Source organism: Schistocerca serialis, chromosome 1 (genome assembly GCF_023864345.2).
Source record: "Schistocerca serialis cubense isolate TAMUIC-IGC-003099 chromosome 1, iqSchSeri2.2, whole genome shotgun sequence".
Classification (NCBI taxonomy): domain Eukaryota; kingdom Metazoa; phylum Arthropoda; class Insecta; order Orthoptera; family Acrididae; genus Schistocerca; species Schistocerca serialis.
This window is the reverse complement of record NC_064638.1, coordinates 430206904-430228779: the sequence shown is the minus strand read 5'-3', so window position 1 is coordinate 430228779 and position 21876 is coordinate 430206904. Positions and strand designations below refer to the sequence as shown.

Below are 21876 nucleotides of genomic sequence, written 5' to 3'. Positions count from 1 at the left end.
TTACTTAGTCATGAATTATATTGAAATAAACTGAAGATAACGAAAATAATTAAGAACAAGAATTAAAAACAAATTTTCATGTCTGGTAACAAGTATTCTCCTAATTTATGCGACTAGAAAAGCACAGACCACCTTTAAATTGCATTATGGTAAGGCACATGGTGAAGTCATACTGTTATAAAATAGTGTTAATTTTATATTAATTATTGAATCTTAATGGGAGAAGCACAGGAAAGTGGGAGTTTTGGGTGGGGAGAAACTAAAATGTGTCAGAAAAATGGGAAGATTAAATGAATGACAACAACAACAAAAAAATACGAACAGTAGGACAAAATGTGGGGAAACCAACACACTAAATTCTAAAAGAAAAGCCAGTACATGATACATGAATATCTACAAAAATAAAGAATACTGGAATCGATAACTAGAATTAACATATGTAGGTGATTTGCAGTTACAGATTCGAACCACTCCATGATTCATTTGCAAATTAGTTTTGCCATTGTATGCGCTGGACTGTACTACCATTTCTACATTTTTAATTGCTCTCCAAAACTACTGCAGTGTATAACAAAAACTGGAATCGATAAATAGAACTGACCTTCTATATAGGTAAATTCTAGTAACTGATTCCAATATTAGAGACTTTTTTGCAGTAGTTCAGAGAGCAATTACAAATGCAGAAATGATATTAGCCTACATTTTAGTACACACATGTGCTGAAAAAAATGATCTAATTAATGAAGCATCGAATGGCTGGAATCGGTAACTAGAAATGACCTATATAGGAGGTGAATTCTAGTTGCCAATTCTAACTTTTGGATGGTTCATAATTTTGGACATTTTTACAGTAAGTCTGTGGACTTTGTTTCTGTAGGATTTCTAGATTTCTTATTGATCTCAGAACCACTATGAAAAACTAATAAATATTGTAGGTATAGCTTCCAAATATTTCTCTTTTCCATAGTAATGAAGATAGTAATACCATATGTAGAAATTCTATAACACTTTAGTGCACACACTTGTTGTTAAAACGATCTAAGTAATGAACTGTGGAATCGTTGGACTCAGTAACTAGAATTAACTCATATAGGTCAGTTCCAGTTACCAATTCCAGTATTTGTTAGACCACTTCTTTCATCAATTTTCATTACTTGGGTACTCATCCCATTAGATTTAACAATTAGTGTTGACAGTTAATGCTAATTCATAATATTACAACTTCACCATGTGCTTTACTGTACTGGATTTAAAAGTTCTCTGTGCTTTTCTTACTCTCATAAATTATGATAATAATTTATTTCAGACATGTATATTTCTCTTTTTCTGTTCTTATTTCTTTTTGTTACCTTTAATTCTTGTCAGTATAATTTGTGGCCAATGGCCAAACGGTTCTAGGCGCTTCAGTCCGGAACCGCGCGACTGCCATGGTCGCAGGTTCGAATCCTGCCTCGGGCATGGATGTGTGTGGTGTCCTTAGGTTAGTTAGGTTTAAGTAGTTCTAAGTTCTAGGGGACTGATGACCTAAGATGTTAAGTCCCATAGTTCTCAGAGCCATTTGAACCATTTTATAATTTGTGGCCAAGTAATTAATCAAGCGAACTGTGTTTGTAATTTTATCATACGCTACATTCATTTGTTTACGAATATGATCAGTAGCTTTCAAAGATTGCATCTACGTAGTGTCTCTGCCTTAGGTATGAAGTTATTGCTCGAAGCTGACGAGTGGCATCGAACACTAGAATTGACACCCCCAATCCTATTTGATTCCTAAATTACTTTAACCACTAAGTAATACCAAAATGTGTTAAAAACAGCAATTTAATTACATAATTATAAAAAAAGTAGCTAAGTCTTTTGTGACCAATGATATTAATTACCTGCAATTATGTATGCAATCCATTTAATAAAATTTTCTTTCACCATCATTCTGATAAATATTGTCAAATCATCAGAATTCCATGGAATTTATAAGTGATCTGTGGGGGAGAAAAACAAATGAGAGCTACTGTTTTACATTTTACAAAATTTCTTATTTTGGCAACTGGTATAGATTATCTAACATTAAAGTCACTTACCCTTTTTGTAAGATTATCGAAAATGAATGAAAAAATCTATAAATAGGATTTTAACATGTCACTGACACAGAGCAGTGAGTATGCAGCCCTAATTTAGCTTCTTAAAGACCACATAAGGTATCACAGGATACATACTGAATGAGGCTTTATGACATTTGTCAGTTTTGTACGAATTGTACCAGAACACCTACATAAAAGATTGATTCAGAGTCTTTGAAAGACAACTCCAGCATTTTATCATTGTATCACCTTATATGAATTAATAGAGGGAAACATTCCACATGGGAAAAATATATCTAAAAACACAGATGATGTGACTTACCAAACGAAAGCGCTGGCACGTCAATAGACACACAAACAAACACAAACATACACACAAAATTCAAGCTTTCACAACAAACTGTTGCCTCATCAGGAGAGAGGGAAGGAGAGGGAAAGACGAAAGGATTTGGGTTTTAAGGGAGAGGGTAAGGAGTCATTCCAATCCCGGGAGCGAAAAGACTTACCTTAGGGGGAAAAAAGGACGGGTATGCACTCGCACACACACACACACACACACACACACACACACACACATATCCATCAACACATATACAGACACAAGCAGACATATACAGAAGCAAAGAGTTTGGGCAGAGATGTCAGTCGAGGCGGAAGTGCAGAGGCAAAGATGTTGTTGAATGACAGGTGAGGTATGAGTGGCGGCAACTTGAAATTAGCGGAGATTGAGGCCTGGTGGATAACGGGAAGAGAGGATATATTGAAGAGCAAGTTCCCATCTCCGGAGTTCGGATAGGTTGGTGTTAGTGGGAAGTATCCAGATAACCAGGACGGTGTAACACTGTGCCAAGATGTGCTGGCTGTGCACCAAGGCATGTTTAGCCACAGGGTGATCCTCATTACCAACAAACACTGTCTGCCTGTGTCCATTCATGCGAATGGACAGTTTGTTGCTGGTCATTCCCACATAGAATGCATCACAGTGTAGGCAGGTCAGTTGGTAAATCACATGGGTACTTTCACACGTGGCTCTGCCTTTGATTGTGTACACCTTCCGGGTTACAGGACTAGAGTAGGTGCTGGTGGGAGGGTGCATGGGACAGGTTTTACACCGGGGGTGGTTACAAGGGTAGGAGCCAGAGGGTAGGGAAGGTGGTTTGGGGATTTCATAGGGATGAACTAAGAGGTTACGAAGGTTAGGTGGACGGCGGAAAGACACTCTCGGTGGAGTGGGGAGGATTTCATGAAGGATGGATCTCATTTCAGGGCAGGATTTGAGGAAGTCGTATTCCTGCTGGAGAGCCACATTCAGAGTCTGATCCAGTCCTGGAAAGTATCCTGTCACAAGGGGGGCACTTTTGTGTTTCTTCTGTGGGAGGTTCTGGGTTTGAGAGGATGAGGAAGTGGCTCTGGTTATTTGCTTCAGTACCAGGTCGGGAGGGTAGTTGCGGGATGCGAAAGCTGTTGTCAGGTTGTTGGTGTAATGGTTCAGGGATTCCGGACTGGAGCAGATTAGTTTGCCACGAAGACCTAGGCTGTAGGGAAGGGACCGTTTGATGTGGAATGGGTGGCAGCTGTCATAATGGAGGTACTGTTGCTTGTTGGTGGGTTTGATGTGGACGGACGTGTGAAGCTGGCCATTGTACAGGTGGAGGTCAAGATCGAGGAAAGCAACAGTACCTCCATTATGACAGCTGCCACCCATTCCACATCAAACGGTCCCTTCCCTACAGCCTAGGTCTTCGTGGTAAACGAATCTGCTCCAGTCCGAAATCCCTGAACCATTACACCAACAACCTGACAACAGCTTTCGCATCCCGCACATACCCTCCCGACCTGGTACTGAAGCAAATAACCAGAGCCACTTCCTCATCCTCTCAAACCCAGAACCTCCCACAGAAGAACCCCAAAAGTGCCCCACATGTGACAGGATACTTTCCAGGACTGGATCAGACTCTGAATGTGGCTCTCCAGCAGGGATACGACTTCCTCAAATCCTGCCCTGAAATGAGATCCATCCTTCATTAAATCCTCCCCACTCCACTGAGAGTGTCTTTCCGCCATCCACCTAACATTCGTAACCTCTTAGTTCATCCCTATGAAATCGCCAAACCACCTTCCCTACCCTCTGGCTCCTACCCTTGTAACCACCCCCGGTGTAAAACCTGTCCCATGCACCCTCCCACCACCACCTACTCTAGTCCTGTAACCTGGAAGGTGTACACGATCAAAGGCAGAGCCACGTGTGAAAGTACCCATGTGATTTACCAACTGACCTGCCTACACTGTGACGCATTCTATGTGGGAATGACCAGCAACAAACTGTCCATTCGCATGAATGGACACAGGCAGACAGTGTTTGTTGGTAATGAGGATCACCCTGTGGCTAAACATGCCTTGGTGCACGGCCAGCACATCTTGGCACAGTGTTACACCATCCGGGTTATCTGGATACTTCCCACTAACACCAACCTATCCGAACTCCGGAGATGGGAACTTGCTCTTCAATATATCCTCTCTTCCCGTTATCCACCAGGCCTCAATCTCTGCTAATTTCAAGTTGCCACCACTCATACCTCACCTGTCATTCAACAACATCTTTGCCTCTGCACTTCCGCCTCGACTGACATCTCTGCCCAAACTCTTTGCTTCTGTATATGTCTGCTTGTGTCTGTATATGTGTTGATGGATATGTGTGTGTGTGTGTGTGTGTGTGTGTGTGTGTGTGTGTGTGTGTGTGTGTGCGAGTGTATACCCGTCCTTTTTTCCACCTAAGGTAAGTCTTTCCACTCCCGGGATTGGAATGACTCCTTACCCTCTCCCTCAAAACCCAAATCCTTTCGTCTTTCCCTCTCCTTCCCTCTTTCCTGATGAGGCAACAGTTTGTTGCGAAAGCTTGAATTTTGTGTGTATGTTTGTGTTTGTTTGTGTGTCTATCGACGTGCCAGCGCTTTCGTTTGGTAAGTCACATCATCTGTGTTTTTAGATATATCACCTTATATGATTAGATACAGAAACCATAAGTAACTGTTTCTGCAATGATTTTGAGTGTTTTGGGAAAAATTCAAAAGGTGAATTAAAATAAACTGTTACAAGGAGTTGCTTTCCATCAACACAAAAAATTACAAGTTCAGCATGGGATAAGGATACACCCAACAGTGCAATGACCCATGTCATAGTGTGGACTCCATAGTGTCCACTAACAGAGCCCAGCATGCTTGAAGGAACCACATGCACACCACAGCGATGGCTGTTAATGGAGCACTGTACAAACACATTCCAAATATTATCTATTGGCAAGGTGTCAAGGAAGCACAAAAGCCAAGTAATGGTTTCACTTCTCGCAGAGCATCTTGGGTAGGATTAAGTAAATAGTAATGTGTATTACCATGCTGCATAATGACACAGGATGATGGAAAGTCATACTGCAGAACCTCTTTCATGGGCTGTTGTGCTCTGCACATTCTTGAACTAACCACAAGAGGTAACTGGCAAGCCGAACTAATGACTTGCAAAGTCAAATTGCCTGATTAATGTCATTCACATTTCACAGATGAAGTGCTGCATTATCCAGTGTGGCAATGAATCAATCTACATTACAAGCATCAGCCATTATATACATGTACAACAGAGACAGGTTAAGGGTAAACAGCACAATGAATTTTGGAGGAAGAAGATCAGAAACCTATAAAAAGTGAAGGATGATTCTCATCTGCACTTGAAACTGCAGTGCTGGCTTCAAGGGCTTAGGATATCTCAGAATGCGCTACCACTGTGCACTTTGATGCTTGGTTAGATGTGTAGTGACACTTGGTTATATGTGTAATTCTTGTCAACAAGCAATTTCTGTGGCTGGGGCAAATTCTGTTCCTATCTGTATGTTAGTATACAGTTGAGTTGGTGTAAAAAGATCCCTGATAGTTAGCAACACTATTGCCAGCTTTCAACAGTGAAGTGCAAGTGTCTGCAGGCAAAACAAATCTTCTGCAGAGGAACACTTAGATGTTGCCAAGGAGATGTATACAAAATTGTGTAAAGCTGTCATGCCTAGCCAACTGCAACTGTCAGGGATCTTCTTCATTAACTCGACTATTGCTGCAGTGTTTGCTTTACTTACTTTGGTCAGCTACACTAATGTCCTTACTATAACAACATTCTAAACCAAATGTAACAAGCTTTGGACAAATTTTATTTTATGAACATTAGATCTTGTTCCAATATTATTTGCCTCGACTTAACATTCATCTCCTAATGCTGGAGCCATCATCAGAGGCTATAAAGACTCAGACAGCAGTTTCAAACTTAAACATGCTCAGCAAGTTGAACTGTTTGTATGTATCCATGCAATAGCTGCATCGTAAATTATCAGACTACTGTCCAACATAGTTGATTTGTGATGACTTGTGTTATGAAGCTTGTAGTGGATTAGGTATGGTTTGCTCAGTCTGTTTAGGATTGGTGCTGCTATTTGAATCTTTATAGCCTCTGATGGTGCCTCCTGCATTACAAGATGAAACATTAGGCATTGAAATGTGCCTTGGACCATGGTCTAATGCTAATTTGCCGCTGCCATGACATCCTGCATTGTATGATGTAATAAGTTTATTTGTGCGAGCACTTCCCACAGCAAGTATATAAATATTTCTTTCAATTTATAAAATGAGTAAATCATATGTGCTGCAACTGTGCTACATATAAATAATTACTGCACTCCACATCCATATACAATCTGTGAGCTCTCACAGAATGTGAGACTTACTCCCTCCACCTCCCCCCCAGGAACGGGCTAAACATCTTAGCCAACAAAAGTGTTTGTGTATGAGTGATAGTGAATAAGCGATAGTGAAAATTATAATTAAGTATTATCTAAGGAAAATAGTAATTTACTGCTGAAATCATAATAGCTGTTACCACATCATGATAAGTATAAACTACATACAACGTATTTAACAAAGAGTACAGTTTGTATGTGGGCAATGGCCTTGCCGCAGTGGATACACCGGTTCCCGTGAGATCACCGACGTTAAACGCTGTCGGGCGTGGTCGGCACTTGGATGGGTGACCATCCAGCCACCATGTGCTGTTGCCATTTTTCGGGGTGCACTCAGCCTCGTGATGCCAATTGAGGAGCTACTCGACTGAATAGTAGCGGCTCCGGTCAAAGAAAACCATCATAACGACCTGGAGAGCAGTGTGCTGATCACACGCCCCTCCTATCCGCATCCTCATCTGAGGATGACACGGCGGTCGGATGGTCCCGATGGGCCACTTGTGGCCTGAAGACGGAGTGCTACAGTTCGTATGAGATCTGTACATAATATTTAACTGCCAGACATGTAACACTGACACATCCAGAATTAATTTTTCCACTCTGCAGCAGAATGTGTGCCGATATGAAACTTCCTGGCAGATTAAAACTGTGTGCCAGACTGTAAATGAACTCATGATCTTTGCCTTTCATGGGCATGTGCTTTACTGATTGAACTACCTAAGCATGACTTGTAACCTGTCCTCAGAGAATTACTTCTGCCAGTCCTGCTTCTCCTACCTTCTAACTTCACAGGAATTTTCCTGCATAACTTGCAGGACTAGCACTCCTGGAAAAAAAGAGTCAGTAGAGCACTTGCCTGTGAAAGGCAAAGGTCTCAAGTTCAAGTGCTGGTTTGGTACACAGTTTTAATTTGTCAGGAAATTTCATGTCAGCACACACTCTGCTGCAGAATGAAAACATACCCCACTCTGTGGTTACACAATATCTCTGCAATATCCTTTCTATCAGGAGTGACAGCCATGCAAAAGTTATGCAGGAGAACTTCTGTAAAGTGTGGTAGATAGAACACTGGTGTGAGGTTGGTTTATGAGTTGTGCTCGGGTAGCTCAGTTGGTAGAGCACTTACCCATGAAAAGCTAAAGGTCCAAGGTTTGAGTTCTGGTCTGGTACACAGTTTTCATCTACCAGGAAGTCTCACTCAGACACTTATCAATACTTTCTATATTCACGTTTTAGATGTTTTTGACATTGACTTGTAATATGAGGGTAAACATCACAAACTGAAAGTACAACACTACTGAAAGATTTTAGAGCCCAAAGGCATCTGGTATTTTCAGTTACAAGGAGAAGAAGTGGATGGAAAAATAGTTTTGAGATTTCACAACAGATGGCTCTGGGTACACTTGGCACTGGTTAGTTGGTTGGTTGGTTTGGGGAAGGAGACCAGACAGCGTGGTCATCGGTCTCATCGGATTAGGGAAGGATGGGGAAGGAAGTCGGCCGTGCCCTTTCAGAGGAACCATCCCGGCATTTGCCTGGAGCGATTTAGGGAAATCACGGAAAACCTAAATCAGGATGGCCGGACGCGGGATTGAACCGTCGTCCTTCCGAATGCGAGTCCAGTGTGTAACCACTGCGCCACCTCGCTCGGTGGCACTGGTTAGTATTCACCATATGTTGTGGCTTTCTTCAAACTGTCACTGAACTGATGTGTGTCTATGTGAGAATATGAGTTACGTTTGTGAAGACAATAATTCTTACTTCCAGGGGGGTGGGGTGTGAGAAGGAGGAATTTCCTTCCCTGACCCTCAGTACAGTACACCTGTGTGTGTGTCAGTTTAGACTGAAAGCAACAACGTAACTCACAGAACATACTTACAACTCCAAGATAATGGACAGTTCAGTTGTGAGAGATGTACAAACCTTGTTATTCTGTCAGCAAATTAAAATTATTTTGCTGTTATAGACTTTGAAAATATTTAAGAACAATGTATAACAGAGATTTTTAAAGAACTCTCTAAAAAAAGATGTATTGTTGAGTGTGTGATGAGGCCAGGGCCCACACATTGTTGGAAGTTAGAATTATTTGGGTACAGGATTAATGAAGGGAGCAATGTCCTTGCCGCCTCCTCCCTCACCCCACTCACCATCATTGAATGACAAACTATAACATAGAGGAACTGTGCAGATCTTCATCAGGATGATTGGATATACAGACAGTTTATTTTTATCTTAATCTGACTTATTTTGATTGTTACACACTGAGTAGGCTGGAAGTGAGCCACACCAATGACCTAGAATTTTGCAAGTGGATAGGGCAAACAATTAATGACAATTTCTGGTTAGAGGAATCAAAAAATTTCTATGCCTGTGGTGTGTGTGTGTAATTCATCTCATTAGTATACAGTTGCACTAACAGGAGTTGTGCAGCAGTGACTGTCACAATACAGATCCTTTGCCAATGGGCGATCCACAAAAATAGTTCACATATAAAAAAAGTGTAGCTATTCTGAGTGTGGAAGGTGAATATTTTCATTTAAGAATGTCATGTAAATTAGCTTACTTTTGATAAATTACTTATTTGGTTAGACTTTGTATACAGAATGATTTTTTCCCCCATTTACAAACTCTAGGGATCGATCGGTATGAGGATATAGAACAAAAACGATCTAATGAACTTATGTCCAGAATACATGGTTTCCATGCTAGAGACAATTTATTCAATCATACTTTGTTACAGACACTGCTGTCTAACACACACTGTACTATGCAGCCACAGTTACAGTATGTGTTGAAAATGGTTTCCGTGTGCCTTAACGCACGTGTATATGTGCCGTAGCATGTTCTGTCTCACACGTTCACATCAGCCAGGCTGCATCCAAACAGTGTTGAAGGCTGCTCCAGTGTCTCCAGATCTGGAATGGGCTCTGCATAAAAGACACTTTTGAGATGGCCCCCTAACCAGAAATCGCACGAGTTGAGATCCGGTGAATAAGCACGTCACGCAACAGAATCCCATTGTCTGATCGATTGACAAGGGAAGACATGATCGAGATGCATCTGGACATTAATGACGAAGTGGGGTGGAGCACCGGCATGTAGCAGCCACATAACCTTTGAATCATCATTGGCACTTCTTGTAGCAGGGGAGGTGAAGTCACCCACAGAACACCTATAGTTCCATCCTGTTATGTGATGTGGATGGAAGACTGGTCTCAAAATATGACTGCCAATAATTCCAGCCCACTCATTCCAGCTGCACCGATGCTGATGATTTGCTGTCACTGTACCGTGGGGGTTCTGCAAACAATCCCACAGATGACTCTTATGAAAATTGAATATGCCACTCTGTGTAAAGGTGACCTCATCTGTGAACCGATGGATGACACAAATCCTGGGATCATAGTCGCCTGATGAAAAAACCAGTGACAAAGCTGCTCCTGATATGGAAAGTCTGTCACTAGTAAATCCTGCAAAAGCTGTAGGTGATAAGGGTAGCAACAACTGTCACGGAGAATGATCCACATGGCCATTTCGCTTACCCTATACTGGCAGGCCAGCTGCCTGGTACTGTCCTCAAAGTCTGATGTCCAAACATTTATGGTACGTCCTTCATGATTTCCTGCGTCCTGAAATGACCCTGTCTCAGACAAACAGTGAAACACTGTTGCAAACATTGAATGCTGTGGTTAAAGTCGGTGGGGATAGGTCTCTTGATACACCCTTGTTGCCCACTGCTCACTGCCATTTGCCTTTCTGTAAGTCACCACCGTATCGACAAGCTCTTGATTTGAATACAGAACTGTTGTGTACAACACTGTATCACATCTACTACGAGGTAGGTCAATAAGAGAAGTGAACTGGACACAACATTACCAATGTTTATGGCAGGAGAGTGCACTAGGGCATGACGTGAGGAGCAGTACCACCTTCCAGGAGGAACCAGGCATACTGTAACTAACTGCATGGTACAGTGGGTATTAGACTGGAATCTCTGTAACAAATGATCTGTAGCATTTCTGGACATAAGTTCATTAGATGTTTTTGTTCCGTATCTTCTCATCGATCAATCCCTAGAGATTGTACATGATGAAAAAAAATCACACTGTATAATTACCTTATTCATTAATTTCATTTGCTCCCTTTTAAGTTTCACATTATTATATTCTGAGATTTTCTCAGAGTGATTCATTTGTGGTATGTTTTTGGGTTTCTACCAAATTACTCTGTAAACTTTTTGAAAGAAATTTCTGCCATTTGACCATAAATTATGCTTCATTTATTTCACACAATCATAATTTCAGCTTTATAGCCATTTTCAAGTGCAAGCTGAAATGTCACAAAATGTCTGACCTGCCTAAATGACATGTCATCATTGAAATAACCAAATGAGGATCATGATATGTCACCTTGGCTGCTACATCCATCCTTTCACTCCCCACGATAACCATGTGCCCTGGCACCCAACATAAAGACATGTCATTGATAGTCTTTCTAAGTAGAGAAGGGTGTCGTGGATATCCTAGACTACATTATCATCTTGCGGAGACTGAAGAGCACTGAGGGAGTCAGAACAGATAAGAAATTTGGCAGGCATGGCACATCTCATCTACTCCAGTGCCCTCAGTGTCGCAGATAATTCAGCATCAAATATAGTGAACTCTGGAGACAACCAAATCTTGAGATCATGGTCCAGGAAAACAACAGAACAACCAACAGAATTCCCTTGTTTAGATCCATCCTTTTATACAGCTGCGTAGTTGCAGTGCTAATTTAAAATGCCAGAAAATATTGTATGAAAAAGAAGCAGGAATAAAGCTTCTCCTATACTGCACCAAGTCTATAACTATTCTGGGCCTCTATAATAACCAAGATGGCAGTCGATTATAATCCTGGATTTTGACCTATATATGTCTCACACCAAGGTTCTCCAACACACACTTCACACAAATCCTTTAAGACCTTGCCGCCCATGGGCAATTTGTAAAGAGGTGTTCCATAGTTGGCCGAGCAACAGTATGGTATGCTGCTGAATGGGAAGTAGCGAGGAATGCACACACTTGATGCACCACAAGGAGTTTCTGTCAGATGGTAAGTGGTAGTTCACCAGTTGAGCACAGAGGCTGAGTATGGGGCTGGCCCTATAAGCACCATAGCCAGCCTGATGCCCTCATGGTGTTCAGCGATAGTTATCTTTAGGTAAGAAGGCCTCGCTGAACCATATGCTATACATCCATAGTCCAAACATGATCATACAATGGGCCTATAAACTTTAGCACACACGCCCTCTGCATTCCAGACATTCGATATGTTCAGTGCCTTCTGGGTCCTTGTCTTTAGGTCCTTTAGGTGTGGTGACAATGACCATTTGGATTAAAAAATTAAATCCAGAAACCTCACAGAGTCTTTAAAAGGGAGAATGGTGTGCCATGTTCACAATTTGAGCAAATTAAAAATATGACAATGATTAAAATGAACACAGAATGTAAAACCAGCCCTTGTAGCTCACTCCTCCAAACTCTTTACTGTAAGTTCCAGTCGATGACTCACAGTTTTGGTATTGGAAAAAGAGCAGAAGAGAGAAATCATCCATAAATAAGAAGCATTAATGGCTATGCCAAAGAGAGTAACAAGTAAAACATTGCTCTGTGGAACATCATTTTCGTGCACAAAACTATTTGGCAGCACATCATTGGTTCTGTACCTAAAAAGCCATCTTAACAGAATGGACAAAATGAAGATGGAGGGATGACAATGAAAGACCCTCTGGTGTAGCTGACTGAGAATAGTTTACTCTGATAGCTAGTGGGACACATTTGGGCCTTTCCAGGTTTGAGATGAAGGATCAAAATTGTTTCCCATCATGAGTTGGGGAATTAGCCTGTCAGCAACATTAACATCACAAGAGGATTTCCTTGGACACTGTAAGTACTGTAGCTGCTTTACTGGATTTAGTCATGGCCGGGTGCCACATCACGAGCATCAGACAGTGCCAAATCCAGCTACCGCATGGAGAATGGGCAGTTGCAAGACTCGGAACTGTTGGAACTTAAGTCCAACATGCCTCTCTCTACAGTCACGTGGTAGTGGCTGAAAGCTGGATCCTGGCTGGAATTGGCAGAAACCACTGCAAAATGCTCTCCCATTATTTGAGTTATGTCTCTGGGCAATGTTTGGAGACACCCCTGTTTCAACAATGCTGCTAAAGGTAGCCTACCTCTTTTACCCAAAATCCTCATGAAGGCTTCCCATAATGGTGTAGCACAAGTGGAACAGCTGATGGAGTCCAGAAACACTTCCAATAATCTTTTTTCGCTCTCGCTGGTGATACACTGAGCCTTGGCCCTTGTTAACCAAAAGGCTGTGAGCTTTTTCGCCACTGTGTGGCACTTAAAACACAGAAGGGACACATGCCAGACCCAGATTACTTAACAGCACCCAGCAGTCCATCAAGGAACAAGCTGCCTCTTAAGATGACTGAGGACTTCGATATGGAGCAGTCAGTGGCATGGTGGATCACTCATGTGATGCGGTCCACCCACTACTGGATACTGTCATGGCATTCAAACATAGCCAAGAGGCTGAACAGCATCCAGTCAGCTCTGCTGTTATCCATCATGGCTGTGTTCTTTCAGGTAGAACTCCATACAGTAAGTGAATGCAGAGTGGGAAGTGATCACTGGAATGAAGATAATCAATTATCACTTCCCACTGAATAGAGGCCAAGAGGAATGGAGAGCAGAAAGAGGGGTTGATGGTTGAGAATGACCCAGTAGCAGACAGAAATGAGTGGGAGTGCCGTTGTTAAGGATGCACAGCTCGTAAGACATCATGAGGCTCTCCAAAACCCTTCGCTAAGGGCAAGTAGGGATCAAGCCCCACTATATATGATGGGCATTGAAGTCCCCCAGTAGGACAAATGTTTGGGGGAGTTGTTCTATAAGATCTGTTAGAGCCTCAGAGTCAGTTGTATCTTGGTGAAGTAAATACAGCAGCAAACAGTGCTCCTCCAACACACAAGAACTTCAACTGCAACCGTGTGAGGGTCAGTAACCAAGGAGAGAGCAGAGGAGTGGTGTGTGTTATTGACAAACACAACAACCCCTCCCTCGACCTTTTCCCCAGTTGTGTCATCCTTGTTATTAAGGGTATAGCCCCATACTATAGGGGCATCGTATGCTTTAAAATGCATTTCCTGCAAATGCAACCACAGGAGGTCTTTCTGTGCTAGGAGTTTCAGTTCCTCCACATGTGTCCTGAGCCCCTTAATGTTCCAGTATAGTATGGGAGTCATTTATTACAGGGGTTGCATTTTCACCCTGTCTTTCTACAGGGGAGGAGAGCTCAAAGTGAGTGGAGACTAAGTGTTGGGGCAAGATGAGTGCCCTAGGCTGACATCAAAGTCCATCAACTGTGAAGATGAATCATGCGAGATGTCGGATAAAGTGAATTTGATATTGTCAGATCACTTGCTTCCTGTCCCCATCAGCAGCTGATACTTTGCCTTTGCTTTGATTTTTTTGCCTGGGGAGGATTCAGAGCCCAGACTGAACCTCCGGATGAGTAGTGAGCACTGCAGCATCAGCTATGACGGCCTTGTCTGATGTTCTTGCAGAAGGTATGGACTTCAAAGTAACTGCAGCAGCACAAGCTCATTGACAAATGCAGGTACTAAGCTGACAGTAGCAATCTCTGTTTGTGTAGCAACATCAGTTTTCTGAAACGGCTGTTTAACAAACAAAGCAAAGGAGGCAGCAAATGTAAGAGGATGCATCACCCTTTTTGGCCTCATCATATGGGATGCACTTTATTGTTTTTATCTCCTGTATCTTCCTTTCTTTGAGGAAGGCACTGCAGTCCCTACTCCAGACAGGGTGATGCCCAGAGCAGTTGATGCACTTCAGAGGAGACGAACATCTGACTGCTTTGTGGGCACCTTACCACATTTGCCACAAGTGGTTTCTCCCTTACTTCCTTGAGTGGTGTGCCCAAAGTGCCGGCATTTAAAACAGTGCATTGGGCTGGGGACATAGAGCTGCATTTTTACGCACAGAAAACCTGTTGTGATGTGCTCTGGTAGTTTCATACAGTTAAAAGTGAAGATGAATGCATCAGATTTAATCAGATAGCCTTCCACCCTTTCCATGACATTCTGTACATCTACAATGCCTTCTTGAAGCCCCTCAACTTTCATGTATTCTTTGGAGCTGTCCACCAACTCCCTGCAGATAACAATATCTTTGCTGTAGTTCAACGTGGTTCAGAGGTCAGGTTCAGTGGTATATTCTCCAAGGCATTTGGCTTTATGCATGTTTGTAGCTTGGTGGGCACTTGAGGATTTGAGCAGTGGTGTCCAATTTTGCAAATGCTTAACTGATTTTAACATACCTGCAATGCCCTCTAAATCCTTTTGAATGTACGAAGGTGGTATATTTTTAAAGCTTTCCTCTTTCCTTGTAACCAATAAAAAACACATTTTGACAAGTAGCATGCATTCTGCTTCTACAGATACTAGAATTCTGAATACTCCTGAGTTTGGAGTGCTGGCTACATGAACCATCCTGTTAGACCGGAAAGTCAGTAGATACCAGCAGCAGACCTGTTCTGCTGGCAGGAGAACGAGAGAATTTTGAGTGTTCCATCTCAATCCAATGAGCAGCTATAGAAATAAAAAGTCCACCTAGACAAGCCCCGTGTGCCTAGGTAAGCGTTATACAACTTAGATGCAGCAGGTTCCCCACAGGTTGCCCATTAATGACTGTTCCCCTCAGCAGCCATGCAACTCATTGGTGTGCAGCACACCTTGAGAATGGGGGTTTATGTAAATATAGGTTTTTACCATCCCTGTGATACAGGCAGTCAAGCGAAGATCTTCATTCCATGTGACACACAGTGTTCTATTGCCATGCATTACAGTGGTAGCTGAAGCATGCTCAGAGCTTACAGTGACAGAAGACTGGTGGCACTTACTTGCCCCCATCTCAGGAACCCGAGGTTTGCCAAGCCCGTATCCAGCAAATGAACACTGGATTCCTGAGGATGAGTACATATGAAAGATACGCAATATGGCTGACAATGCACATAATGAATAAACATTAACAAATTGTAATGCATATCTGACAGCCAATAAATTGCTGTGGCCTGGTTTCATCATGCCCATAGATCAACTTGCTCTTGAGAATGGTTATAAAGATGAAATCATGATTGTGTGAAATAAATTGATACTAATTTATAGTCAAATGGTGGAAATTTCTTTTAAAAAGTTCTACGTGATGATGTACTCCATGAAGCAAAAAATCATTAACTAATTTGGAAATATATTTTAATAACTGAAATAGTGATCTTCTTCATGCACTCTGAGCAGCTGTCATATGTGTGATTGCTCCCTGGACCCCAATGAGGCTATGAGGTATTGGTGGAGTCATTTTCCAATTTACAGTTAAGTTCGACTTCTAGCAGATGCTGCACCATTTCATGTGCATTTGTTTCCTCTCACCCATGCTGCTATTCCATGAAAGGTACATCTTTCCAGTGCTTTTGTCTCTAACAGTTGAGGTGACCTCAACACACAGAATGTCAGATGCCAAGCTTCTGAACATCTAAATTCTTGCTCTCCTGGCATAAAATACGAGGGTATGTCAACTATTATCCGCAATTTAGTTATATTTTTTTTTATTTTGGTAGTACTGTCATTTTGTGTTGATGATGCATACTTTGTTTGTTTGTTGTTATATCTTTGTAATTTTCAAGCTGCTAAGTTAATTTTGTTATCGCTGTCATGCTGTTAATCATGGCTGCTCTGCTGTCTATTTGCACCAAAGTAGAGCAACATTCAGTGATCATTTTTTTTGTGGTTGGAAGGTGTATCAGGGGCCGAAATTCATTGATAACTTTTGGTACAGTATGGGAACAGTGTTTTGCCACAATGGAGTGTCTAGGAATGAATTGAAAAATTCCAAAAAGGTCACACAAGTGTTATGCATGATGAAGGAGCCAGATGACCATTTACCGCCACAAATGAAGAAACCATTGAGCATTCACGTGAAATGATTCTCTTAGACAGACGATTAACTATTGACAAAGTGGCACATCATCTGCAAATTAGTCATGGTTCTGCCTATGAAATCATCCACAACAGACTTGGGTTTCAAAAAGTTTGAGCGAGATTGGTCCCAAAACAACACACACAGTTGCATAAACAAATGCACTTGGACATCTGCAGAGAACATTTGGATCACTATGGTAACGAAGGACAACTTCTTAGACAGGATCATTACTGGTGACAAAACATGGATCCATCATTAAGAGCCGGAGTGGAAATGGCAGAGTACAGAATGGAAACATCCAAATTCAACTTGCAAGAAAAAGTTCAAGACCCAACCGTCCACAGGAGAACTGATGCTTACGGTTTTTTGGGATGCACAAGGTCCAATACTGGAACTTTATGGGGAAAGGGGCATAACAATAAACAGTGTATGTTACAGTGAGAGGTTTACTGCCAGGCTAAAGCCTGCAATTTGAAGCAAACGCCGAGGATTGCTCTCAACAGGTGTTGTGTTGTTGTATGATGATGCCCGTCCGCGTACTGCTGCCCACACTGCTGAAACATCCCAGAAACTCATATTTGAAGTACTGGATCATACCCCACATAGTCCCGATCTTGCCCCTTCTGACTATCTTGTTTGGCCCACTCAAACAGGCATTAAGGTTCAAATGGCTCTGAGCACTATGGGGCTCAACTGCTGAGGTCATTAGTCCCCTAGAACTTAGAACTAGTTAAACCTAAGTAACCTAAGGACATCACAAACATCCATGCCCGAGGCAGGATTCGAACCTGCGACCGTAGCGGTCTCGCGGTTCCAGACGCTGCAGTCTTTAATCGCACGGCCACTTCGGCGGCAGGCATTAAGGGGCTGTCGATTTGTCTCGGATGAAGCAGTGAAAGAAGCGGTGCATTTGTGGATTGCAGCTCAGCCGAGAACCTTCTTTTATGAGGGCATCAGGAAGCTTGTACAATGATGGACCAAGTGCATTGAAACGCAAGGAGACTGTGTTGAAAAATGATGTTCTTGTAAGTTTCCTATTTGATTACAATAAAATTTTATAACTACTTGGTGGATAATAATTGAATTACCCTCATATACGAAAGAGTTTTTAAACAAGGGTCCGACACCTATAACAGAGACAAATTCGTTGGTCACTGTATACAGAAAATCCAAATACAAACCTATTACTACATGCTTTTCATCATCATAATCACAAACAGATGATGTGCTGAGTACAAAGATCCACAGAGCTCATCACAAAAGCATGGGATCATTAAGAAAATTTGATACCTAGTAGTAGCGCTTAAAAAAAAGATTCTTCTCAGATTGATGAAGCTACTGTGTTATGTAGTCAAAACGAACACCACTTACAGAACAGATCAGGATTAAGAAGGAAAAAGAAAAACCAAGGGCTGCTGGCCCCATCTCCAGGGGAATTAGAAGACTGGTTTGCAAATATGGCATCCAATCATCCAATGTATTTCATTGCCGCCAACGTTGATAAAAAAGGTCTACTTTGTTACATTAAAAATGACATAGCTCTCTAAAAGACCTTAATGTATACTATACTCCATGAGAATATGACCAAGTAGGATGGTGCAGTGATTAAAACATTGGACTCTCATTCAGGAATCTAGATATATTCTTTAGCTCCCAACATATTGCATCCATATGGTCCATGAAGACAAAATTAGACTAAATACAGCATGCACAAAGTCATGTAAGCAGTCATTCTTCCTACACTCCATACATGACTGGAACAGGAAGAAACCCTAACATGTGGTACCATTGACTGTAATGTGGTGCAGGATCTGTCTTTGCACCAGAATAATTAAGGATCTTGTGAAACCAGGAATTTAATAAAATCTTGTGAACAGAGACAGAGGCTTCAATTCAAGCAAGGCTGGGAATCCAGCATTCAGTTTACTAGGACATTCCAATCAATATTCATTTGTCAGAGCCAAAAAAAGTGATGGAAGAAAAATTCACCTATAAATTGGATCACAACATCAGTAATCAAGTGCAGGTTGAAAGCACACATAATAACAGTGCTCAGAGCACCTGGAGATAATTGACAGCACATTATGTGCAAAATGGAATTGACAACGTGACTAGAAACCTGAAAATATACTATCCACCACATTGTTAGTTTATCACACATTATGCATGATTGTAAACACAATATCCATGCAGACTGGATCAACATAAGAAAATTTGTACAAAGGGCAGGATTTGAACCCAGATCTTGTGCTCACTAGGCAAATGCACTAACCTCTACGCTATCCTGGCTCAGGGGCTTTCCACTACTGCATGGACTATCCTATCATGTCTCTCTTCTCAGTCCAAATTCTCATTCGTGCCCAAGCCCTAAACTCTAACAGCATTGCAGAGGTTCTCAAATTGTACTGGAATAGCACCTCAGCATCAAATGAAATGGGCGGCCCTGCCTGAAACCTAGATACAGGTGCTTTTAATCAAATGAAAATATGTGGTTTCAGAGGCCTTCCCAGGTCTCAGACATATATGATGTACATATAGAGACTGAAGCAATAAATGAAAATTTGTACCAAGGCCAGGATTCAAATCCAGGTCTCCTGCTTTATAGGCAGATACACTAACCTCTATGCCACCACGGCTCAGTGACTTTGAACAATGGCATGGAATACTCTAGTGTGCCTCCCTCCTCAATACTAAGTCCAAAGTGGGCTGAGGTGAGAATGGGAATTTGGAGTGAGGATAGAGGGTTGCTAGGGTAGTCTGTGCAGTTGTGCGAAGCCACTGTGTAAGGGTGACATAGTGGTTAACACACACAGACACACACACACCAAAAAAATTTGATACCTATCATATAATACTTTCCTATGAATAGTGTCTAGTGTCTACTTCTGATTTCACAGTTATGGACTGTATTATTTAATACTGAGAATTAACACTAATATGCTTTTACTTGTCTTAAAACATGTTTAGGTGTCTGTGTAGACATGCCTGAATTTCCAAATAAGTCCTCTCCCCTGCCCTCCCCCATACATACAATTTGCATATAATTAAGCAGTAGATGCAGAATACTGTTTCAGTTTTTCAGTAGTTTTTATCTATAGGTCATGGTTAATCAGACCAATAGAATAAGAGAGATATGAGGACATCCTTCAGTTCATTTTGGAGGGTTACTGGTGGTAAGGACCATCTTCAAAATACCATCAATTGTTCTTGCAGAAGAGTTCTTTCTGCTTAAATCATTATACATATTAATAATATACTTGTTTTTATTCAAAGAATTGGGCAAATAGTCATACTTTGTGTTATTTTTTGAAAAATCATAAATGCAGCAAGGAAAGTACTGGAAGAATGTAAGTAGTTCAGGAATAAATGAGACAAATATAGCTCACCAAATAGTAGAAGTGTTAAGTTGCTGACAATGACACAAAAAGATTGAAAACTCCCCTCCCTCCCCCTTCTGCACACTGGGACTGCAGTTCAGTAGGTACAATTGGCTGAGAGATGGTACTGAGTAGGGTGGGTAGAGGGAGAAGGGACAACAGGAAGGATTGGGGAAGGGTGATTAACAGGGTGATAGCAGGTGTGCGAGGTAGGAATGCAGAAGAGAGAGGCCACAGTCACATGGGATAGAAATGGGACGCACGGGCACTCATATGGCACACAATGACACTGCTGTGGAGGAGGGGTCTGGGAAGAGCTGACAGGACAGAGGAAGGAGAGACTGTTGGGTATGGGGTGTGGATGCAGTGGGTTAGCGGATATTGGTGCCAGGAGGATTATGGGAACAAAGAATGTTTGTTATGGATAACTCCATCTACATAGTTCAGAGAAGCTGATGTGGTGTGTGTGTTTGTGTGTGTGTGTGTGTGTGTGTGTGTGTGTGTGTGTGTGTGTGTGTGTGTTGGGGAGTGGGGGATAGCTCTGGCACAATGATCCTTCCCCAGTGGTCCAACACAACCTCCAATTGCTAATAAAATCCTATACATAGTCCTTGGTGTTTGGAACCATGCACCATCACTAGTCATTTCTTTTCCTACTCCATTTGCAAATGGAGCAAGGGAAAAACAATGATCTATGTGTCTTTCTTCCAGGGAATCCTATCTGAATTCACAAAGCATCTCCATAACTCTTCCATGTTGATCAAAGATACCGGTAATAAATCTAGCAGCATGGTTTTGTATTGCTTCGATGTCCTCCTTTAATCCTACATGGTGGAGACCCCAGGCACGTGAGCTGTTCTCAGGAATGGGTTACACAAATGTTCCACAAGCAGTCTCCTTGGCAGATGGGCTAGTCTTTTCTAAAACTCTCCCAATAAAACAAAGTCAACCATTTGCCTTCCCTACAACTGTCCTTACATGCTCATTACATTTCATTTAGCTTTGCAGTGTTATGCCTAGCTACAACATGACTGTGTCAAGCAGCACACCTCTAATACTCTATGCAAACATTACATGATTGTTTTTCCTATACATCTTCTTCAAGCTACATTTTTCTAAGTTTAGTGCAAGATGCTATTCATTAAATCAAATAGAAATTCTGCCCAAGTCATCTTCAGTTCTTCTACAGTCACTCAATGACTATACTTCCACATACATTAAGTATATTATAATGTTACACATATGTAGGTGAGCGATTCTCCCACCTAGAACTGCTATGAGGCAAGGTGAATTGTTTCTACGCCTGAATGGTAGCAGGCCCTTGGGCCGAGGATGTGGGGTGGCATGACTAACTCCAGGCGGCCCCAGATGCAGAGACATTGCTTGAGTAACAGAAAGCGAGTAAAAACCCAATTTTGGAGCATCTTGACAGTGGTCACTCATTTAAGAGGACTGACTTATGCCCCAGCAAAGGTGGACTTTCAGACAATCTGAAAGATGGCTTCTTACAGCTCTTTGAAAGTTGACTGTAAATCAGAGTCAGATAAAAAGGCAAATCTGAATAAATCTTCAATCTCATTTTTTCTGAGATATATCCAATGGTA

The 21876-nt window shown here is 41.8% G+C and overlaps 1 protein-coding gene across 2 annotated transcripts in view; it reads right to left on the bottom strand.

Annotated features, from left to right (window-relative positions):
- LOC126472375 (CLIP domain-containing serine protease B9-like) overlaps window positions 1-21876 on the bottom strand; it is a 183168-nt gene that overhangs the window by 95840 nt on the left and 65452 nt on the right. For both annotated transcript variants that reach the window (XM_050099932.1, XM_050099933.1), the window contains exon 2: window positions 1881-1979. In XM_050099932.1, the coding sequence (XP_049955889.1) occupies window positions 1881-1929 (49 nt within the window). In that variant the 5' untranslated portion in view covers window positions 1930-1979. The remainder of the gene's footprint in view (window positions 1-1880; window positions 1980-21876) is intronic.